Source organism: Stegodyphus dumicola, chromosome 2 (assembly GCF_044657685.1).
Source record: "Stegodyphus dumicola isolate Sdum_Otavi_A_Nest chromosome 2, ASM4465768v1".
Lineage (NCBI taxonomy): Eukaryota > Metazoa > Arthropoda > Arachnida > Araneae > Eresidae > Stegodyphus > Stegodyphus dumicola.
The window spans coordinates 217,195,809-217,219,383 of record NC_140769.1 but is presented as its reverse complement, the minus strand read 5'-3'; the positions used below and the strand labels follow the sequence as shown (position 1 = coordinate 217,219,383).

The 23,575-nt window shown below is 32.4% G+C and overlaps 1 protein-coding gene across 1 annotated transcript; it reads left to right on the top strand.

Moving 5' to 3' along the window:
• The first annotated feature begins 1,613 nt into the window (after window positions 1–1,613).
• Window positions 1,614–22,891, top strand: LOC118203125 (biotinidase-like). Its single transcript, XM_035375374.2, has 3 exons — window positions 1,614–1,767; window positions 16,500–16,740; window positions 21,454–22,891. The coding sequence occupies exons 2-3, from the start codon at window positions 16,528–16,530 to the stop codon at window positions 22,801–22,803; spliced, it is 1,563 nt and encodes a 520-aa protein (XP_035231265.1). The 5' UTR covers window positions 1,614–1,767; window positions 16,500–16,527; the 3' UTR covers window positions 22,804–22,891.
• The last annotated feature ends 684 nt before the right edge of the window (window positions 22,892–23,575 follow it).

The window sequence follows — 23,575 nt, the reverse complement described above, 5'->3', positions numbered from 1 at the left end:
ATTTTTAATATTGTTGAGATAGAAAGCAAGCCAGCGAAATTACATCTTAGCACAGTAGAGAGCTAAAGCTGAAGTGCGTCGTTATGAAAGATGAAAGCACGCGAAGAGAAAAGTTTTGGTTTACAATTCGGTGATTGGTCGTCAAGAGGCATATGGTATTAACGGTTACGTAAGATCGCATGATTAATTTGAATGATGCAATGCAGATAAGTTATTACGATTTTAGAATAGAGAGGAAGAATTAATGTTTATAGTTATATTATAATTCTGATTCATACATTTTTATCTTACATATATATACCCACTCTATTACTCGGCTCAGTGAGCTCAGGTTTTTAATCTTATATGTTGGTAAATTGTGCATTTTTTTGCTTTAAAATGATGTAATTATGTTGTTCTTATCTTCCGGATGAAGTTTTTACGCCTTTAGTTAATCTGCATGCACTAGTTGTAGAATTATCAATAATTTAAAATTTGTTTAAGTGCAGCTAAGCCTAATTTGATTTACCATAGTAGCCATATTTGTTTATATTAGAAACTTAGCAGAATAGTGAATTAAATCTTTCTGCACCTTCAGTGCCTTTTGTCGTGTGGGACCAAAACCAAACTTTAGTTTTGTTCACCGAAAAATCTGCCTTTTTGTCTGCTGGCCGAATTGCTTCTTTTTGCGTAGAAACTGTAATTTTAATTGTAAAAAACTGTTTCTTTAATTGTTTTAACTGTATTTGGTGTTTTATGTTTTTCTATATCTTTCAATTTTTAATGACGATAATTTGAGTTTTTATGTATACTTGCTTTGTCGCGAAGTGAGCACTGAATTAAGGAAACAAGTTTGAATTAAATGCAGGAGAAAATGCGTGTAAATTTAACTTTCCGTATAAGGAAGTCATGTGGCGTACACATTAGATTTCTTTTTTTTTTTTTTTTTTTTTTAATGGTGGTTTGTAGATGAATACTTGCATCATTCTGCAGTAAGCAGTAAGCAGATGATTTGATTTTAATTTGTGGGATTACGACAAAGCCTCGAGGACTATCTGCGTAAGGGGGAGGAATGCCTTCGTCAAGAACTTTCTAAGAGAACTGGCTCGTATATATGTTACACATGGAGATAACCAAGCAAACACCCATGCAGCCAGCCCGTTCGTGGGATTCGAACCTCGTACCGAACAAACATTGTTCAGTAACTTTACCACTCGGCCGCTGATGGGCCCAACAAACAGAAGTTTAACATTTTCAGACAGGGTCCATTAAATTTACAAATCGGTTTATTCATCTTTAATTCATCGGTAGCTGGTCGTAAATCACAAGAAAGATTTTCTTTTATCATTTATACGATTGATTTATTATCGCGTTATAAAGTAAAATACGCTTTATATTTTCATTGAAAATGACGAAAAGGACAAACACTTGGTGTCTCCCAAATAAATAATAAAGTCTTAACGTAAATTTAGATATTCTATCTCTTAGACACTTAAACTATTAATGAATTCTTTTACTTTACCCTACTTTACCCATTATTTTTTTAAAATTGTAAGCAGTCTACAATGGACGAATAACGAAATGCATTACGTAATCACTCAAGAAAGAGAAAGAAAACGCAAATAGTTTCTCTCTGACCAATAGTAGGATCCATCCGCTAGAACAGGAAAGTTCGGTGTCAAAATTCTTCTTTCACTTTGAAGAGGTCGCGATTGCAACGCCAGACGAAAATAGCGAGGATACTTAGGTGCAGCGAATGAGTTTTGCGCTTCAGTTTCCCACAATATCGTGAGTATTGTTTAAATTTTTATATAAACTTATTTGATGTTGCAATGTAAACACATTGTTATGTTTTTTAATTCAGATGCCATGTAGTAACCTCTTTCCTTTCTTAAAGGTAAAGTTCATGGCTGCAATGTATTTTCAATACACGGAAAAAAAAAAAAAAAAAAAAAAAAAAAAAAAAATGAAAGCATGCTTTGTAAAATATAAATGCAATGTCAAGCTCATTACGAAACGCAATTTCAAGCTTAATTGATAGATAGTATTTTATAAATATGCATGTAAATAATAAAAAACTCATTTTTTGAGAAAAACGTGAAAAATGAAATAAAACACATTATCATTTACATTTTATAAATTTTTAAACTTATCTTTACCTTAAAATAATGTTAATGATGTCTGTTTTGCAAGTTTTACGTTTTCCCCCCTTTTTTTTAAGACTTTTGCTTCACTAATGATTTTTAAAATAATTGTTTCAACTTCGAAAAATGAATTTTTCTATTTTCCGTAGTCCCTTATTCGTATTATTTTGTATGTATATTAAACTATGAAATTTTTAGTACTTCAGCCAGATGAAAAAGACGCTCTTTAAAATACATAATTGTATACCGTCTTCAGCGATTTACACCAAAACCCCTATTTTTAAAAGATTCGGTGCACCCGTGAATATACGCAAATAAATTCTGTTTCGAATTCAGATCTCTTATAAGAATTTTTATTTTTACCAGATGTGATTCTTAAAACGAAACAAAACAAAATGCTTATGGGTAATACTATTGATGTAAATAGAATCCTAATAAATAAAAAAAAAATATTGGTAAGTCGCAGGTAAAGGCTATTTAAAAGAAAGTTCTTAAAACTTATTTGCATAATACTGGACTTCTTCACAGCAGATCAGAGGGATGTCCGATAAATTTAGAGTTATCCAAATTTTATTCTGTCTTTCGATTGAAGAATCCCAATTTTCATGACAATTTAGAAACTGGTGGTATTGTGTTAATCGAAGATGGCAATAAATCTAATATAAATAATTAATAGAATAACACCTGACGTGATATAAGTTCTTTTCTGCGAAGTAAAAGCTCCTAAGAGACTTCGAAGGCAAATCCAATTTTTGTAATTCTTGGAACTCTAAATCTGTAAAGTAATGTTTTACTTAAATTTAGTATACCGTATACTATTTCGTTTAGAATTTTTTTAATTTTTTGTATGTTGAATATGCATAAATTTACATAATTTCTCATAAATATTATCAAATGTTTATTTAATTTCATTGAATAATTTTTATTTAATATTGATATGTTTATTTCTTACAATTTTCATACTGGTATTAAGAAAAAATTTCAAAATGATTTGAAACATTGAATTTGTGTTTAGTAATATAAATTCAGTTTGATGTGGTTGTATTATTATATTTCATAGAAGTTTATTGATGATTAATATTTGTTAATTAGTTCGTTAGGTTGCTTATAATAATTATCCATTTTTTTTGTACTGGTTAGCAATGTATTATTGTATGAGGATTTACACTCATGTCCATAAATTAAGGATAATGCAAAATCAGGCAAAGGAAGAGTTAGAAGGAAAACAAATTTGACTTATTTGTAAAGCTTATTTATTAAAAAAAAGGTAAAGAGCAAAAAAAGATGCTATATGTTTGATATTATTAAAAAAATTAGCGATTTTTTCTCCCTGGAACAAATTACAAAAAAAAAAAAAAAAAAAAAAACCTATTTACAAAAAAAACAATATTACATGGTTTACGTGGTTGGAATGATTGTTAATAAATTGTATGTCTCCCAGACGATGCAATACAGTCCGTACACAACGCCTAGGCATGCTGAGTATCAAATTATCGATCTGATCTTGGGGGATATTACACCACTCAAAAAGCAATGCTCTCCGAAGTTCCGGTAGACATGTAGGAGGAGGTTGACGGGATGCAACTCGTTGGCCAAGCATATCCCACACGTGCTCTACTGGATTCAAGTCCGGTGAGAATGCTGGCCAGTCCATACGGGTGATATCCTCCGATCCGTGCAAACATTGTAAGCGTTCGCTTACAATGTTTGCACTGTGAGAACGGGCGTTGTCATCCATAAACATAAATTGTGCGCCCATGGCGCCCCGAAACAAACGTACATGTTGTTCCAGAATGACGTCCCGATAGATTTGGCTTGTCATGGTTCCAATTTGAACATGCAGGTCAGTTCTGGAACCCAGAATAATTCCACCCCAAACGAGCACTCCTGCACCACTGTAACGGTGTCGTTCAATGATGTTTTCTTGGTGGTAACGGGTACCTGGAGCTCTCCATATGAAAGTCCGGCGAGAATCAGACTGCAAGCTAAACCTGGACTCGTCGGAAAACATCACACAAGCCCACTGTTGCGGTGTCCACAATTCATGCTCTCTACTCCAGGCTAACCGCAGGCGACAGTGAGTTGCAGTATGTGGAACGCATCTGACAGGTCTACGAGCATATAGACCAATCTGCTCTAAGCGTCTGTACACGGTCTGCCTTGAAATTGTCGTACCAGTGGCTGAAGAGAGCTTACGAGACAGGTATGAGGCTGTGCTCCGCCTGTTTCTTTTGGCAGTAACTGCCAAATACCGGTCCTCATTCGGCGTTGTAACTCTGGGGCGACCTGTGCTGTAACGTCTACTCACATTACCATCATCTTGGAATCGTTGCCAAAGCCTGGAGATGACACTCTGAGCAATTTCAAGTTTGTCTGATACTTCCAGTTGGGTACGACCACATTCCAGACGGTCGATAATTCTACCACGTAAAAAATCATCCAAAGGCGTCCTTTGTGTCATAACTGTTCGGTTATTGCACTGAAATGCTTATAAAGCGCCTGCAAACAATTTTACTTCTTTGCCTGTATTCCTTATATATCACTCTCTTACACTTTCGTCATTGTGACGTACCATCGGTGTCATCTGGTTACTTCCTAAAATTTGCATATGATTCTTGAAGATGTGTGTAGTGATTTTACAGGTGATATATTTATTTAGAGTTCGATTTCCGCGTGACTCCGAATTATCCTTAATTTATGGACACGAGTGTATAATGAAAGTTAAAGAAGTCTGATATGGATAATTCTGTACAAAAATATGAAGAAATACAGGTGATGAATGTATGAAAATTATTTGATTGATTCATGGGATTACATTATGGAAATAGAAAGATTTCGAACAACAATCGCCATGAAAATTTCACGCGTGATCAAGCAAGTGTGAAGAAATACGCAGGTGCAAAAAGTTGAATTTCTCAAACACCGGCAACTTCAAGAAAACGGCGTTTAAAATGGCGCGCGCCTGCATAAACTGGCAAACGTAATTTACACTCATGTCCATAAATTAAGGATAATGCAAAATCAGGCAAAGGAAGAGTTAGAAGCAAAACAAATTTGACTATTTGTGAAGCTTATTTATTAAACAAAAGGTAAAGAGGAAAATAAGATGCTATTTGATATTATTAAAAAAAATCACGATTTTTTCTCCCTGGAGCAAATTACAAAAAAAAAACCTATTTACAAAAAACCAATATTACATGATTGGTATGATTGTTAACACATTGTATGTCTCCCAGACGGTGCAATACAGTCCGTACAACGCCTAGGCACGCTGAGTATCAAATTATCGATCTGATCTTGGCGGATATTACACCACTCAAAAAGCAATGCTCTCCGAAGTTCCGGTAGACATGTAGGAGGAGGTTGACGGGCTGCAACTCGTCGGCCAAGCATGTCCCACACGTGCTCTACTGGATTCAAATTCGGTGAGAATGCTGGCTGTGCTCCGCCTAACTGCCAAATACCGGTCCTCATTCGGCGTTGTAACTCTGGGGCGACCTGTGCTGTAACGTCTACTCACATTACCATCATCTTGGAATCGTTGCCAAAGCCTGGAGATGACACTCTGGGCAATTCCAAGTTCGTCTGATACTTCCAGTTGGGTACGCCCACATTCCAGACGGCCGATAATTCTACCACGTAAAAAATCATCCAAATGCGTCCTTTGTGTCATAACTATTCGGTTATTGCACTGAAATGCTTATAAAGCGCCTGCGAACAATTTTACTTCTTTGGCTGTATTCCTTATATATCACTCTATTACACTCTCGTGATTGTGACGTTCCATCGGTGTCATCTGGTTACTTCCTGAAATTTGTATATGACTCTTGAAGATGTGTGTAGTGATTTTACAGGTGATATATTTATTTTAAAGTTCGATTTCCGCGTGACTCCGAATTATCCTTAATTTATGGACATGAGTGTATATTTGAGGTTTGAGGCAGTCTCTCTTCAAAAGATGTCGGGTATCCTATCATAAATGTCATGAGTAAAACTCAAAATTTTCTCATCACTAGATACTATTTCGTACTCACCTGATTGCAGCAGGTTCCAGCACTGGATGTTAAATACGACAAAATAAAGAAAACAAAAGAAAAAGTTTTTAACCTTATACGATTTTATTGAAAAACCTTACTTACCTGTAAGTTGAGAATAAGCCTGGTACGTTTTCACCTAACTCCAAATTTTTTAGAACCGTAACATCGCAGTTTCAAAAAATGACTTTCTTGTACGGCCTATTAAATTATACACATTTTTTGCTGCATTTTATTTAAAATTATTTTCTGGAATTTCATTACAGATATATTTCTCATTCAATTAGTTCAGTTCTTACTTCGCGGCAAGGAAAAAATACATAAAACCTCAAAATATCTTCATTAAAACTTGAAAAATATAAAAATCATAAAACACCAAATACAGTTAAAACAATTTTTACAATTAAAATTAGAGTTCCTGCTCAAAAACAAGCATTCCGGCCAGCAGGCAAGAAGGCAGATTTTTCGGTGCACAAAACTGAAAGTTTACTTTTAGTTCCACTCGGCAAAAAGACACTGATGTTGCAGAAAATGACTTAATTCACTGAACTTCTAAGTTTGAAATGTAAACACATATGGCTGCTAAGTTAGAATTATCCGCACTTAAACAACTTGTAAATAAATATGGCTGCTAAATTAGGTTTAGCCGCCCTTAACAACAATTAAATGTAAACAAATATGCTAAATTAGTCTTAGCCACACTTAAACAACATTTAAATTATTAATATTTCTATATATCATGCAGATTAATTAAAGGCATAAAAACCTTAACCGGAACATAAGAACAACATAATTCAATCATTTATAAAGCAAAATTTTCTGAGAGCAAGAAACTGAAAATATCTGCATATTATACAGGAGATTTCATTTCCCGTCTCATCCAATAAATAAATAATTTTAGCATGCATTTTTAGCATGCTAAAAAACTTAACTTTAGTGCCACAAACTCATGACAAATTTTGGTACAACGAGCGCAAATCCTCGAACCCAATACCCGCACCTCATATGTTCTGTAACTATGGTTACACCCGGAACAGCAGAGCAAAAATCTCGTGAAAATGTGAAAAGCACAATAATAAAGTTATACATATCGCACATAACATTACTCCACAGCATGATGATGCTGAGGTATTAAAAAGGGTTGCGAGTAAAATTGATACATGACGTACAAATAATGGTACTACACAAGTAAAAGCAATACCAATCTCATACAGACGTAGCAAAATACGCTGGAAACGAAAGAAATGTTTGAAATTATGGAGCAAATATATGATTTAAATCTGGAACAGCTGCTTGCTTCTTTCATCCATTTCTGTAACGGCGAAGTTTTAAAAGTTATATCCGCCGAGAAGAAAAGAGTTATAACTCTTTAAATTCTTTGTATATTGTTACATGGAACGCAAATGGCTTATCACGTAAACTTAACGAACTTCGTAGCTTTGTAAATGAGTACTGCCGTGACTTACTTTTCCTACAAGAAAACAAGCTTAGCCCATGGAATATCATTAGTATCTGCAACTACAATACTTATAGGACTGACAAAGTTGCTATCAATCGGCAGAGAGGTGGCCTTATCTTCTTAATTTTGGGGATAAATCATAATTCTAGCCGGAGCGCACCAGAGCCTTAAATAACAAGGCTTTGGTACTTCTTAGTGTAACTGAACAACAATTTCAACAGGAATCTAACCTCGAAAAAGTTATTTTTAATAATGAAATTATATTAAAAATCGATTTTAACTTCTGAATACATGCTCCTCTTTCCTTGGGAAACAAACCCTTGGATGTAGGTCGAGATTTTTAAGGAAAGAAAATTTCCCACCCACATGTCAAAGGCTTAATCCCCAGAAAGTACAATGAATTTATGACAGTGGGTATATTTTCCATCCCAATGCTTTCTCGTGAAAAGAGCACTTGCAGAGTTTTTGGAACGACGCCTACCATAGACGGGGGAATGTTACTTTTTTTTAGCCATCCCTTGGATTCGATGAAAACTTGTTTCCCTAAGATATTCTGCTTGCCAGCTAGAATTATATTGAGAGGAGATCGTAGTCAGAAAATGTTGGACTCTTCTCTTTTTGTTTTCATACCTATAGGTCATCCGTTAAAATTTTCTCCGTATTGTGTTACTGTTTATAACATTCTCTGTATTTACATTAGTGACACTTTAACCATGTTAACGTTTTTCATTGATGTCTCTGGAAAAAGAATGGCATTTATTTCTGTCATCCCTTGAAGTAATACATTATATTCAGTGATTAATAAACCGGAGACCGGTTATTTCTCATTTTTAATGTGAAATTGTAATTCTAGCCGAAACCCGAAATAACTCAAGATCCGGTATTTTATTTTAATATTTAATTAGTATTTACCTATTATTTAATAACTTATTATATTTTTATTTATCTCTTCTAATCATTATTTATTTAATTTTAATAATTAATAATTTAATTGTTTAATTATTCCTTATTTTACTAGTCATTTTATTTATTTTTGCTATTTTAGTTCTTCTTTCCTGACAGTCTTCCATAGGGCTCCAGCACTTCTAATTTTAGAAATTAAGCCTTGGGTACCGCTTTTCTTGTTAAACGCTTTATATCTCATTATCTAGTTACAGTACCACAGCTTTTAGCCATTGAAACCACAGCTATTAACATCACATTAAATACTTCACTTACATACACTTTTGTCTCTACCTATATGCCTCTCAGTTCAAGGTCACAAATGATCTGGATGTTTTACTGCTCTCAACAATCGAGTCATCACAGGTGGAAACTTAAATCCAAGATAGCGCACGTGAAACTGTCCTTGATAACAAGTTACACATTTATAAACCCATTTTGCGTCTCATGCTCAGTTATATATGCCTGCCCTGTTTGGGCCTACTCTTACAAAACCAATCGGAAGTAACTACAGACTATGCAGAATTGCATCTTCAGACAAATCGCCTGCTTCCCGTGGTTTGTAAGGAACAATGCAATTCATGAAGAACTAGTCATAGCCACAATTTCATGCCTACATCCATCACCTCGCATACAATTTCAATTTTGATATTAGGATATCAAATAAAAACAGCTTTCCTATCTATGATTATGATTAAATGCTCCTAGCTATGTGAAGCGGCCAATGGCCATCTTAGGTAATAATTTGTAAATAATTCTTATATTTCTGTATTTTATAAAATACAGAATTCCATATAAATTCTATAACATTATTTATTTATTTTATTGTTTTTATATTAGTATTGTAAAATGTTGCCTAAAATTTTTCTACTTGCATATGTAGCTTATATGCTTTGATTTGTACTTAAAGAACTTGTAGCTATAACTTCATGTCGTCAGCTTATTCTGCTAAATTTTATGCGCGGGACAATGTCATTATGTTTATTTCATTTAATTCTAAAATAACTCTTTATCATCAACAAATACTCGAACAATACAGTATTTCGTAATAATCAATCAATTTCGATGGATGTTGGATCTCGAATCCAAGTGCTTCTGTGTTAACATTGTTAACATCACTTCTACACCTAAAGTACCATGAAAAAGCTGACTTGATTTGATTGTTGAAAATGATAATATGACGGAAACATACTCTGGTATGTTTTATCTTGATGAATACTTTAATTTTCCGTGTGAAAAAAAAAATAAAAATATCCACCAACAAGATGTAATTTGATATAATTTTTGTATGTATTTTGTAACAATGTTCTTTTGTAAATCTTGCAAATTATATTTACATAAAGAGTATTTCATTAAATACTGTATAATTAGTGAACTAGATACTGTAAATATTTTTTTTTTAGAATTATAAAAAAATAATCTTTTATTTTATTTATGTTAGAGAAAAGGCCAAGATTAAAGTTAAATTTGGAATAAAACATAACACTAGTCATTAAACATGTCACTGGCTATATATTTATTCACTTCGTGCCACTCCTGGCACAGTTTTTTTTCTTCGCATAAAATTTTAAATCTCTTGCGGCTTATTTGAGCTTATTTTAAAATTAATGCCATCTAAGAAACACCCTATTGGTAGGTAGAAACCCACAACAGTTGCAAGCCTGTATACCTCCCATGGATTCACTGGCTATTCGTAAAATAACGTAAATGCAGCAGTTTTATTGTAGAGCCCTTTCTACTAAAATTTGATTGCATTGTCTGGTAAAGGCTGTGCTGTTTTTTTATTTTTATTTATTTATTTATTTATTTTGTCTTTGTTTATAATGGATAGGATTTTTCCTTAAGCGAAAACAATAGCACCTTCTCGAAGTGTTGACAACTGCGTTGAATATGATTGATAATCATGTTCTCAAACTACCTGCACAGAAGATCAAAATTGCCTGGAACTGAGTATAAAAATAAAACCCCCAAAAAATAATACTTATAGTTCTTTGAGAATAAGTGTAATCAATCACGTGATGTAAAAATTGGTGAAATTTTACAGAAAAATTGGTTTTTAACAGGTATAGATCCCAGAAATCCAAACACTGTGTTTTGCGTAAATTTTTTTAATATTGGGAGGGGGTGAGGAATACTGTATGCGTCTTGCTATCTTTATTATTTTCAGTGATTATTTTAAGCATATTTGATCTTAAAATAAAATTATTAATCTTTTCTGTGTGTACTGAGCATTTGAAAAATATTTTTTAAAATATAATTTTATTCAAAAACCGATTTTGGCTAAAAAATATCAACTTTTTTTTTATTTAAAATTTTTAAAGACCACACTTTTAGCTATCAAAAACAATTTTTCTTTACTGGATATGTTGATTTAGAAGTGGAGATATAATGCTAGTTTTAGAGATGACAAATCGGAAGTCAAAGTTTAAAAGGTAAATTAAAGATGCAAGTTTACGCATTTTTATGTTATATTTTAATAAATAATTTTAAGCATTTCAATATATTTGGAAAATCTGGCAAAGTATTTTTATTATGTGTTTTCACATTTTCATTTGGTAATGTGAATAGTTGTATATATATATATCAAATAATGGTAATCTTAAAACTTTAAACGCGATTTCCGATTAATTTTTTTATAATTTAGGTTCAGAGCAACCGTGATAACTTTAAAGGTTCCTTAAAGAATCACTTGAAATTTTGCACAAAGAGTTTATACATTATTATGCATGATATCGAGAAGGGGTAAAAAATTAGCCTTGTGGAATGTAAATTATATCATTTTCCCTTCAACTGTGTATGTACTTTTTTTTTTTTTTTTTTTTTTTTTAATTTTTGATTGTTGACTAACATATTTGGCCATATATTACTAGCGAATCAATGTTTTCCAATTATTCTACTTCACTGTATGCTTATGGTTAATATATGGCCTTTATATCTTCATGTACATTCCCTTTTCTTATTATATATTTTTAAAAAAACCACATTCTTAGCTATCAAAAACAATTTTTCTTTACTTGATATGTTGATTTAGAAGTGGAGATATAATACTAGTTTTTCTGAGAGATGACAAATCGGAAATCAAAGTTTAAAAGGTAAATTAAAGATGCAAGTTTACGCCTTTTTACGTTATATTTTAATAAATAATTTTAAGCATTTCAATATGTTTGGAAAATCTGGCAAAGTATTTTTATTATGTGTTTTCACATTTTCATTTGGTAATGTGAATAGTTGTGTATATATATCAAATTATGGTAATCTTAAAACTTTAAACGCGATTTCCGATTAATTTTTTTATGATTTATGTTCACAGCAACCGTGATAACTTTAAAAGTTCCTTAAAGAATCACTTGAAATTTTGCACAAAGAGTTTATACATTATTATGCATGATATCGAGAAGGGGTAAAAAATTAGGCTTGTGGAATGTAAATTATATCATTTTCCCTTCAACTGTGTATGTACTTTTTTTTTTTTTTTTTTTTTTTTAATTTTTGATTGTTGACTAACATATTTGGCCATATATTACTAGCGAATCAATGTTTTCCAATTATTCTACTTCACTGTATGCTTATGGTTAATATATGGCCTTTATATCTTCATGTACATTCCCTTTTCTTATTATATATTTTTAAAAAATTTTTATTTTTTATTTTTTGATTTGTTTTTGCAAAAATTGCATTATATTTCTTATATTTTGTAATTTTATTATATATTGTTAATTTGTAATTCAAAGCAATTTCAATTACTTTGAATTCTATTTCATAATGCCAATTTCCAATGTTTAATTTTTACAAATAGTTTTGAATTAAAATGCATATAAACACGAGGGTGTCGGGGGACAATTACTCGAGCAATATCAATTTTACTGCAGAAATTGATTTTCACTCAAAATTGAATTAGCTAAAATGCATAATCGGAATGAGTTCTTTGGTTCTCTGCATTGGTTCTTAATCCCTTCTATTCACGGAAATGTTTGGCCTAGCTTGAATTGCCGGTTTGGCATCGCCTTATTACTCGAGTAAAGGACGAAACACCTTCGTATTTATTTCTTAATTACTGTTCATTGTATAATTATTGTTCAACGGGAGTTGGTTTGTTCCCCTTGAAAAGTCAACTAATTTCCGATCAATGGCAATGATTACTTGCATTTAATTTAATTAATTGCTTTTAACTTATTTCTTTTTACAATTGAAATTTTGTTATTTAAGATTTAATTCAAGTCCCCGTTAAACATTTTTAACAATTTACATTCAAGTTACTTTAAACATTTTTCGAAATTGAACTTATTATGTATGGATTCACTCTTTTAAGATAATTATACTAAAATTAATCTTAGGAGATAGTATAATCAATATTTCTTTAGTATATATATATATCATAGCATGAAGTTAAAAATATGTTTTTATCATTATTTTCTTGCCTGTGATGGTTGATGATTATGCTAATTTCAATCTAAATTTCAGTTTTAGGAAATATGTCTAAAACGTATTTTCTTTACTATGGTGTGCAATTTTTTATAAATTATAATTCAAATATTTTCGAAAAATTTATAAATAGTATTCAAAAATTATTTTTTTTAATAAATCAGAAAAAAATGTCTGATTTGATTATAATAAATCCCGATGACTTTTTCAGATTATAAATTAAGATAGCAAGGAAGTTGATTAGAAAAGCGATATTATCAATGTTAATAAAATTGAAGTATACTATGCTCTGATCTAAAGTAAAAAGCTTGAAAGTTGACAATATGCGTGATTATTTAGCCCATTTGCTCTCAATAGGGCGGCGGAGGATGCTGAGAGGCGCTCAACTTGTTTTCGGTGGTAGCGGGCGGTGGACATGTTTTAGATGAGCGGTAGGGAGAGATGAGCATATTTTGGCATTCGAACTTAACTTTAAAACTTCGCTTATCCGGTTTACACCATTTGTACCTGCAATAAAACGAAATTACGTGACGGTTATCCTCACGCAATTCTTTAAGAATGGTGAGACGAAATGCTATAATTGATCTACCGGACTGTATCTTCGTCTCGATGACTTCGTCTAGATTTTCCCTCTCTTCCACACCATCATGTTAGCCATGATTCTACGTTATATTCTCCAGAAAATGCCTCCCCCCAGTTGTATCAAAGAAGGCGATTATATTCTTTAACTCTAGACAGAACAGAGCAACCGCCCAGGCCCCTAACCATGTCACACAGTTCAAGGTAGGATGACCTTGAAGAACTCGATGCTGCGATTCTTCTCAGATCCCAACCTGCACATGCGCTAGCTGTTCCGCACGCGGTTAATCTCAGCGCATACGTACAGCGTCGTTTTCTCCTTTTAAGAATAAACGTTTAATTTCGCCCCCCCCCTTTTTTTTTTTTTTTTTTTTTTTTTTTTTTTTGCGTTGCTTCTTTTTTTTTTTCCATAAGCTTCGATTTACTTTCATTGTTTATTTGACCAGTCGGCTAGGTATGTGCGCTTTGTGATTGTGAATTATATGTGACTGATCTAATTTCAAAAAAGAAAAGTCGACTCAAAATCGTGGAAAGATGGAACTTAGCGTCTTCATTCTTAGAGTCAAATTCCAAATTTGGGATTCCAGCTGCCCATATTCGAGTGGAGGAATACGTTATTCAAACTTACCCATTCTCTAGGCACCGTTGTTTTTTCACAATGCTGAAAACATACATACTTTCATTCAAATTCTTCCTTATTTAATTTCTTTAAATATAGTGCAGAGCTCTAATATTAGGTGGCAACCATTTTAAAAGTGAAAAGCCATTTATAGTGAACCAACGCAAAATGCCAAAACAATATTAATAGCCCTTCTGGGCAAATTGCCTCTTTGGGTTAAAAAAAATAAAAATCTGAAAGCTTTCAGATTTTATATCAGGCCCAAAGGGGCGTTTTTTTTTTTTTTTTTTTTTAACGTTTTGTGTGTTACCTTTATTTAAAATATCATGTTGTTTGCATTTAAACCATAAAATTGAATTCAAGAGGTATATCGCAAAATAACCTTAAAATGATCATATACTTTAGAATTTTCAATACACAGTCTGGAGGTTTTTTTTTTTTTTTTTTTTTTTTTTTTTTTTTTTTTTTTACAGTGTTGCCATTCCTCGCTTTGAAATCGTTGAGTTTCTTAATCAAAAATTCGTTTAAGTTTTATAAAATATGAAATGGATAATAAAATAAATTCCAAATTCCATACGGCTTCCAGGTGCCTATATTTTAGTGAAAGCCAGCTTATTGAAATTTGATATCTCTAGGTCTAGGTACCGCTGTTTTTCCGAAGCGCGAGAAACATACATATATTCATGCAGATTCTTCATCATTTAATTTCTTTAAATATATAATGCAGGGCTCTAATGTTTGGTAGCATCAGTTTGAAAAGTGAACCGACATTTATAGTGAATCAACGCAAAATGCGAAAACGAAATTAATAGCCTTTCTGGACTTACGCCCTTTGGGCTAAAAAAAGAAGAATGGGGCCTCAATGCATTCGAGTATTTATTTAAAAATTAATATGATTTTTGATATTGGAATAAATATTTTGTAGAGACATTAGGTATTTTTTGAAAGCAGGAATGATTAAAAATGAGCAACGCCCTCGCCGGGAATCGAACTACAGATTTCTGGTATACGCGCATAGCGTGCTGACCACAACACTACGAAGGCATGCTAAGAAGGCGGGAGAAATACCTTATTTATTTATTTATTTTGACAAATCTGTTTTATAATTGCTATACGCTACCAACATTACAATTAAGTTAAGGATAAGTGATACCATTTCTATACAAGTTCTTCGCACATTTCTTTTCATATCAGGATAATTCGCCAATATATATGAATGAAGGTAAAGAGCAATACCCTTCTTTACATACTTTTGGGTTAAAAATTCAGCATACTTTTCTGCCTTTCACTTCTCTTTAAAAATAGTCTGTAGATTTGTATCCTCTCGAGCACGATGAATTTGTTAAATAGCATTATAGTATAATCATATATCAGTGCAGCTAGTTTTCTTATATTGGTCCCCACTTTCTCTCGGGAATTTTCTTTTGACCGAAGAAAATTCTTTATATTTCTGAAACTTGAAACCTGTGCTTAAATTCTTTGGATAAGGGTGCAGAATTGTTTGAAATTATTGTACAATTTTCTGGAAGAAAAGTCGTTGTTAGCGAGTCTGTAGCTTCCAATTTGGGTCGCACATAAGAGTTCTCCGGGTCATATATGTCCCACGATCATGGGTTGAATATATATTATTTATACGGAACACCGAGTTTTCTGTCATACAGTTCTACGTAGGGAATCAAAATATTTAAAAACTGTTCTAAAAAAAATCTGCGAGTTATTTTTTTTACAATTGAAGCCAATTTTTTTTTTTGTAGTCATAGTGATTTTTTTTTTTTTTTTAAATACTTATCTATATTTTTGCTTTCACTTTTCTCTCATGAAAGCGAAAATTCTCTGTGTTATTTCTTTGACTAATAGGATGGGATTAGAATACTCAAACTATGCCAAAGTAAAGGATAGCTATCTGCTTAAACGGAAGGATGTTTTCATTAAAGATATTTTAGGAACTTAACTGAATAACATGCTTATATAATAGGAATAGGTTAATAGAAAAACATGCTAATATAAGCCTTTCGTAAAAGCGAAATGGCGTTAAATGTAGTTACCACTACCGCTTAGTATTATTTGAAGTTATAGTTGTAACCATCACGACAAAGCTGTGGCTTGGCATTTGTTCGAAAATGCTTTTTTTCCTAGTAAGAATTATAAGTGACTGCTATACTTTGCTTTTTAGCTGTATAAACTAGATAATGAAAGAGAGTTTTAATTTCTTTCTTTCGATTCATGTTTGTCATTTATGAGTTTCCCAATATTATGAGAAAACTGCCAGATTGTTCTAAATTCGTTGAATAATAAAAGAATTCGATACTTTATTCTTGTAGGTTTTTGTAATTTGAAACCGAATTAGAGATGTTCATTATCGTGAATCGCTGGGGAGCCTCACTAACACTTCCTGCGGCCATCCTCTGTGCGGTCTTCTACTGGTTTTCATTCCACAATTCGAATTACACAGTAACAGTACTTGATGATGCTTTTCAATGGAATATAACTGAGGACACGTCAAAGATTATAGCCCAAAATCTGGCATTCTATAAGATAGCAACGGCAGTAGCCAAGATGAAGGTAAGTGTAATTAGTAATACTGCACATTTCTTGTGTTTGAATCTTGCCACGACATAATGGTATGAAGAACTTTTTGCTTTCTTAATTTGTTTGGAATTTCACGAGGCTGTACTTGTCTCACACCTTTATTGCACTTAAAAGTAATTCGCATTTCTTTTTTAAAAGAGAATGAAAAATCTTGGTAAAGAAAATAATGTTCTTTTTTTTTTTTTTTTCATTTCTTCCTTTCCCCCCCCCCCCAAATGTGTAAGAAGTGATAATATCTTGCGGAATTCAAGGATAGGTGTACTTCCAGCTTCTTGGATTCGTTCATAAAGAATGGTATTTCGCTGTCAAGAAACAATAGTTGCAATGCGAATAACATCATTCTTCAAATTTTTAAAAATTGTCTTTTGGTTATTCACTGCTATTTCATTTATTTTTTGGTAGAATTTCACTACTATTTATGGCATGAAAAGAATTAAATAGCTGCATTAGAATTATCGCATATGATTAATATTCTCTGGATTGCAAAAATTTAAGTTATTTTATAACATTAAGTTTTATTAACATTTAATGCTGATTTCCTTACGACTTGTTGCGTCACGTATTTGCTCATTCCATTGTCGCATACAAATTTTGCGACAAATGGCGTAAATTAAAGTTTGGAGGAAACCATAACCAGTTATTTTAAATAGAATTCTGGCTTCTAGCGCCACTGATTTTCTAAAGATCCATTCGACAGAAGGTGAAAGCCTGATATTAGTTGCGTTAATAATAAGTGTAGGAAGTTAGCTATATTTTCTTTTCCAAACAAATAGCGTTATAGCTTTCCGTAGATTCATTGGCTTACAAATTCCAGCTTTTTCAATAATTGTCTGGTTTACAAATACAGCAAAAATTTGAAACTTTTAATTCAAATTTTTCTCTAAAACAAAAACAAAAAAAAAAAAAAAAAAAAAAAAAAAAAAAAAAAGATCGTTCTTTACAAGCAACAGTTGTTTTGTAAAAAAAGATCGTTCTTTACAAGCAACAGTTTTGTAAAGTTACAGAAATCAAAAAGTTACACAAGAATTTCCTGTATTTCCTGTAATATGAACAGTTGGAAAGCGATCTGTGGCGAGTACAAATGAATGATTGACTGACTGTTTGAATATCGCCAGAATGCAGCTCATGGCCGCTTGTCCGGCTCCATAAATTATGCCATGAAGGCACGTCACAGTAGTTCTATCTTCACATAAGAAAAGATAGGAGATGGTAAAAAGGGAAACCAACATCGCAGAGCCGAGCAAGGAGACGATCATGGACAGAGACGGGTGGTGTGTACATCATCAGTGGCAAATGAATTGCGTGTAGCATTACGGATAATGTTTCAGAAGCCGCGCGGAAGAATCACGTGACTGACTGGAAATCAGCCAATCAGGAGAAAGGTGTTTGAAAGCTAGTTGCAGAAAAAAACATGGCTGAATGCCTGTTGGTTCTATAACGGAGGTAAGTAAGTTACAATTACTGTTTGAAATATTTTTTGTTCATTTTATGCACTTTGCACTGTTATATGTATTGAGTAAGTATTTTAACGTTTAAGCTTTGCTATTAAATAATATCAGTGTTCGTAATGTCTAATGAGTTGAAAGAGCACAAAATATTTATTCCAAATGCAGATCTAATACTATTATTTTGTCATTGTGCATCCGATAAATTACGCCTTAAATTGACCGCATTATTTATAACTAATTATTCCAAAATTTAATCACTATTGTGGTATTTAATTGAAACAATAATGTGGTTGTTGAAAACAAAATTAATCATGTTGGCGTTCGTTTGCAATTGTCTGACCACAGAACGTTTGACATCTTTTTCCCAGCAGGCCTTGCGAGAAAAGTTTATGGAAACATTTAGAATTCTGAATGTAATGTAGTATATATTTTTTGCTTACTAGGTTTAGTTTATTCTTTTTCTAGGATTACCTGATTAATTATACTTGGTTTATAATTCAGTCTGATATGTTTATGTACGAGATGTGTTATAAATTAAAATTACAAAAACTTAACAACACGGTCTTGAGAGATGGTGGTGGGGTGTATTTAATTATGGCAAAGCACATTAGGGCTATCTGCCTAAGGGATGCTTTCGTGGAGGACTTCCTAAGGGAAACTGGCTCGTATACACGTTACACATGGGGAAAACCACGAAAACACCCATGCAGTCAGCCCGTTCGCGGGATTCGAACCTCGCACCGAACTACCAGTGTTCAGCGACTTTACCGTTCGGCCGCTGGTGGGTCTCGGTCTTGAGAGAATCTCGTTTATTCTTTAATGTAATAATATTTTTTCAATGGTGTTAATTTCTTACGATAATGTTATAATTCCAAAATGAAGTAATTATATTGATCAAAAATATGTCGCATCATACTTTTCGTAGTGTTTTATTTTACTAATTAGATGAAACTTAATTATTTCATATATTTTAATATACCAGTATCAACAGGGGAAAGATGGAAATGACTTAAAATATTGTTCTAAAAATTCGTTAAACTAGTTATAAACGAAAACTAAAATTTTGTACATTATTTCCAAAAATATCATTTCATTAATATTTTATAAATGACAAAATTTATTATATTGTATATATAACTACCATTGCATACTTATAAGTTTTTAAACATTTTAACACAGAATTTATATTTATGTTTATTTTATTTTGCCAAGTTTTAATACAGTTTTGAAGTATGATAGTCTTGTTACTAGGATAGCATAAATCTGCTACTACAAGTTTAATACATTTCTTGACAAATGTTTCTCTTATTAATCTAGCATAATAGTATTATACTATTATGCTACATAGTATTAATCTGGTAATCCTAAAAAAAGAATAAACTAAACCTAGTAAGCAAAAAATATATACTACATTACATTCAGAATTCTAAATGTTTCCATAAACTTTTCTCGCAAGGCCTGCTGGGAAAAAGATGTCAAACTATCTGTGGTCAGTTGATTGCAAACGAACGCCAACATGATTAATTTTGTTTTCAATAACCACATTATTGTTTCAATTAAATACCACAATAGTGATTAAATTTTGGAATAATTAGTTATAAATAATACGGTCAATTTAAGGCGTAATTTATCGGATGCACAATGACAAAATAATAGTATTAGATCTGCATTTGGAATAAATATTTTGTGCTCTTTCAACTCATTAGACATTACGAACACTGATATTATTTAATAGCAAAGCTTAAACGTTAAAATACTTACTCAATACATATAACAGTGCAAAGTGCATAAAATGAACAAAAAATATTTCAAACAGTAATTGTAACTTACTTACCTCCGTTATAGAACCAACAGGCATTCAGCCATGTTTTTTTCTGCAACTAGCTTTCAAACACCTTTCTCCTGATTGGCTGATCTCCAGTCAGTCACTTGATTCTTCCGCGCGGCTTCTGAAACATTATCTGTAATGCTACACGCAATTCATCTGTACTCGCCACAGATCGCTTTCGAACTGTTCACATTACAGGAAATTCTTGTATAACTTTTTGATTTCTGTAACTTTACAAAACTTTTGCCTGTAAAGAACGACCTTTTTTTTTTTTTTTTACAGTGCAGCGCGAATTTACCCAATTCTGCCCCACTTTTGAAGGAAAATATCTCCCCCCTCGGGGGACAGATCTCAGAGTCTTCTAGTCACCTTTCTCTTCCACTAACCTCTCGAAAGAGTTTTATATAGGTGGACAATGTTTAAGTCGCAAGTTCCCATGTCGCAAGGGCGGTACGAGGCCAATCCTGTGGCAGTTTGTTCTTCTATCACCATGCCAACTGTCGCGTTGAAAATCTAATAATGATACTGCTGTCAGCCTTTTGTGTGGACATGTTGGTTGCAACTAATAAGAATGATGGGAAAAGGAATTAACGTTGCTATTGCAAGCTGAAATATGTTTACGTTTGTCCAATGAGTCACGATTTCGTTGAGCTCTTTACAACAGTGGTATTTAAGCTATGGGCCACGACCCCATTTGGGGTCGCAAGATGGATAAAATTCTAAAAATATTAATTAATGATATATATGTAATGGTCGATTAGGTTCGCGAAATTGTTTTCGGATGTTTTTTGAATTTTTATGATATCACACTGTCATAAAGTTTGAATACCACTGCTTTACAATAATATAGCATTAAAATTCTCTTTTCTTATTGAAATGTGCCTCTGGTCTATGAATAAGCATGAAAATATTTCCTCCTACTTTCTTCAAAATTTTATTTTGGGTATGTACCATCATTTGAATTGTAGTATTATTATAAACTGTTTATTTAAGGTAAATCATAAGAAAAAGGCAAATAACGGAATCAGATTTGGTGAATCGAATCGAGCCTTAATATTCCGCAAATATCGTTCCGGCCGCTACGTGTCCGGATCAATGACTTCTCTTTCAAAAGTGGAATTTTCAGTTTTTATTTTATGTCATTTATATTGCAACAAGAAAGGTATCAACTTTACCTATGAAGCTAATTAAAAGTAATAGTTAATCCAGCTATAATTCAATTCATGCCTCACCTTGGGTGATAAAATTAAATTTCATTGAGTACTTACTTGTTGAATTTTGCACTTAAAGAACAGGAAATATAAAAGTAATTTAAGGAATGTTTAGTAATATTTTACTTTTAATTTCACAGAAAGAATGATGTATAAAAGTGCGTAGATTCTTAAACATGCTTTTTTTCTATCGTTATAGGGAGCTGATATTATAGTCTTCCCAGAATATGGTATATTACCTCCACTAACACGAAAGAAGTTAAAACCATATTTAGAAGTGATTCCAGATCCGAAAGAAGTTAAGATCAATCCTTGCAATGAAAGGAGAGAATATCAGAATCGACCTATTCTTTACACTTTGAGTTGCATGGCTCAACAAAATGAAGTTGCTATAGTAGCTAATTTAGGAGCCATCCAGACCTGTGGAGGAGAGGATAGATGTCCTGAAGATGGATCTTTTTATTTTAATACTAATGTCGTTTTTGACAAAAATGGCACATTGCTTGTGCGATATTATAAGGAATATCTGTTCTATGAAATCGATATGCATCTGCCAATACAACCTCAAAACTCTGTATTTAAAACAGATTTTGGAATTTTCGACACTTTCATTTGCTTCAATTTCGAATTTGCAAAAATGGCTGAAGTAATTCAACGGGAAGATTCTGAAGAAGTTGCTTTATCTACTAAGGTGAATGCTAGTCTTCACATGCCATTGGTCGAGATTTGGGAATCGCAGCCTCAAGAAAACAGCGGTACACTTTTAGTAGGCAATATCCAGCTTCCAGGTTATTTGGCAGTGGGTAATGGGATATTTAGCGGAGCCAATGGGCCTTTGGCGTACCGCTTCGATCCAGATGGCGTGTCAAAACTGGTTGTCGCCACAATTCCGAGAAGGGTTTACAGTTCTACTGTATCGTCACCGAGTGGTAGTATTACACAGTTTACTTTAAACAGTACTGAAGGATCAGAGAATGATGGATCAAATATCTCTAAGATATGTTCTTGGAGAGCTTTAGGTGAAGCAAAGGGCATTTATAAAGATAACAAATGTCACGAAACGAGTACGTCAAATAATTTCTTTGTTAAGTTAATAAATGACAGCGATCACATTAAAGCATGTATTAATGGTGTATGTTGCTCGCTTAAATATTCTTCTAGTGGCATGGCGGAAAATTTTTACTTAATAACATACAATGGCACAATTGATTATTACAGTCATTATTCCATTTGTGAGCAGACTTGCATCTTGGCAAGATGCGAACCAAATGGGACAAATCCTTGCGCATTTTTCCCGTTGAAGTCCAAAACTTTATTCTACAATGTCCAGTTAACAACTTACTTCTCTAGTAAATATATATATCCGTCTGTTGTGAGTAATGACATGAGGTTAACCTCACTGAATAAGTGGAATTACGGAGTTCATCAGACATCATCTTCTGATATTTACAAAGGTTACATCAATTTCAAAAGCACTTCAGGAGAAGCATTGACATTTGCAGGTTTAAGAAGTCGTTGCCGTGATCGAAATCTTCCATACATTTTTTAAACTTGCATTTTTACATTTCTTTGTTACAGGATTGATTCCTCTTTTTCTAGTTTTTAGCGAAAGAAATAAAAATAAAATTAAAAGTGTTCTTTTCATTCACTTTTTATTGACATGCTACCTACATGCATTGGCAAAGATTTATTAACATGAAGAACCCTGACTCTTTCAGTATATGATTTAGCAAAATTTCTTATATTGACAAGGAATATGTAAAAGCAACGGCATAGAACTTAAAGTAATTCCTTATCTTTACAATAATATAAATTAATTGAATTTATTTTGCAGTGTTCTATAACGCTGGACGACTACAATAATCCATTTTTTGAGAATTACACCTTTGCTTGCTAGTGTTACAGTTGAACGCTACAAAACGTTCGAAGAAAATGCATTCTTAAAACTATTGTTAAATCTTAAAGATTTATAAACTGATAATAATCACTGTATAAAACAAGTTTTTATCTATTGTGGGTTTAATTTTTCCATTAGCTAATTACACATATTGGTTGCACTTTCGCTTTTAACTATTGCATTTTAATAATTCTATCCTAAGTATTCTAATGAATAAATCCATTTCAAAAGAATTCTAATTAATTTATTTTTAAAGAAATTAATATTTTCAATAATCTGCTAAACAATATATCTTACCCAAATTTTCTAAAACTGAATAAAACCAATAAAAACCAAACAGAAATAGTTTATCTTGATCTAAGTATTCATAATCTAAAAGATATTAAACCTTTTGATAAAAGAAACTATTTTAATTTTACTACTA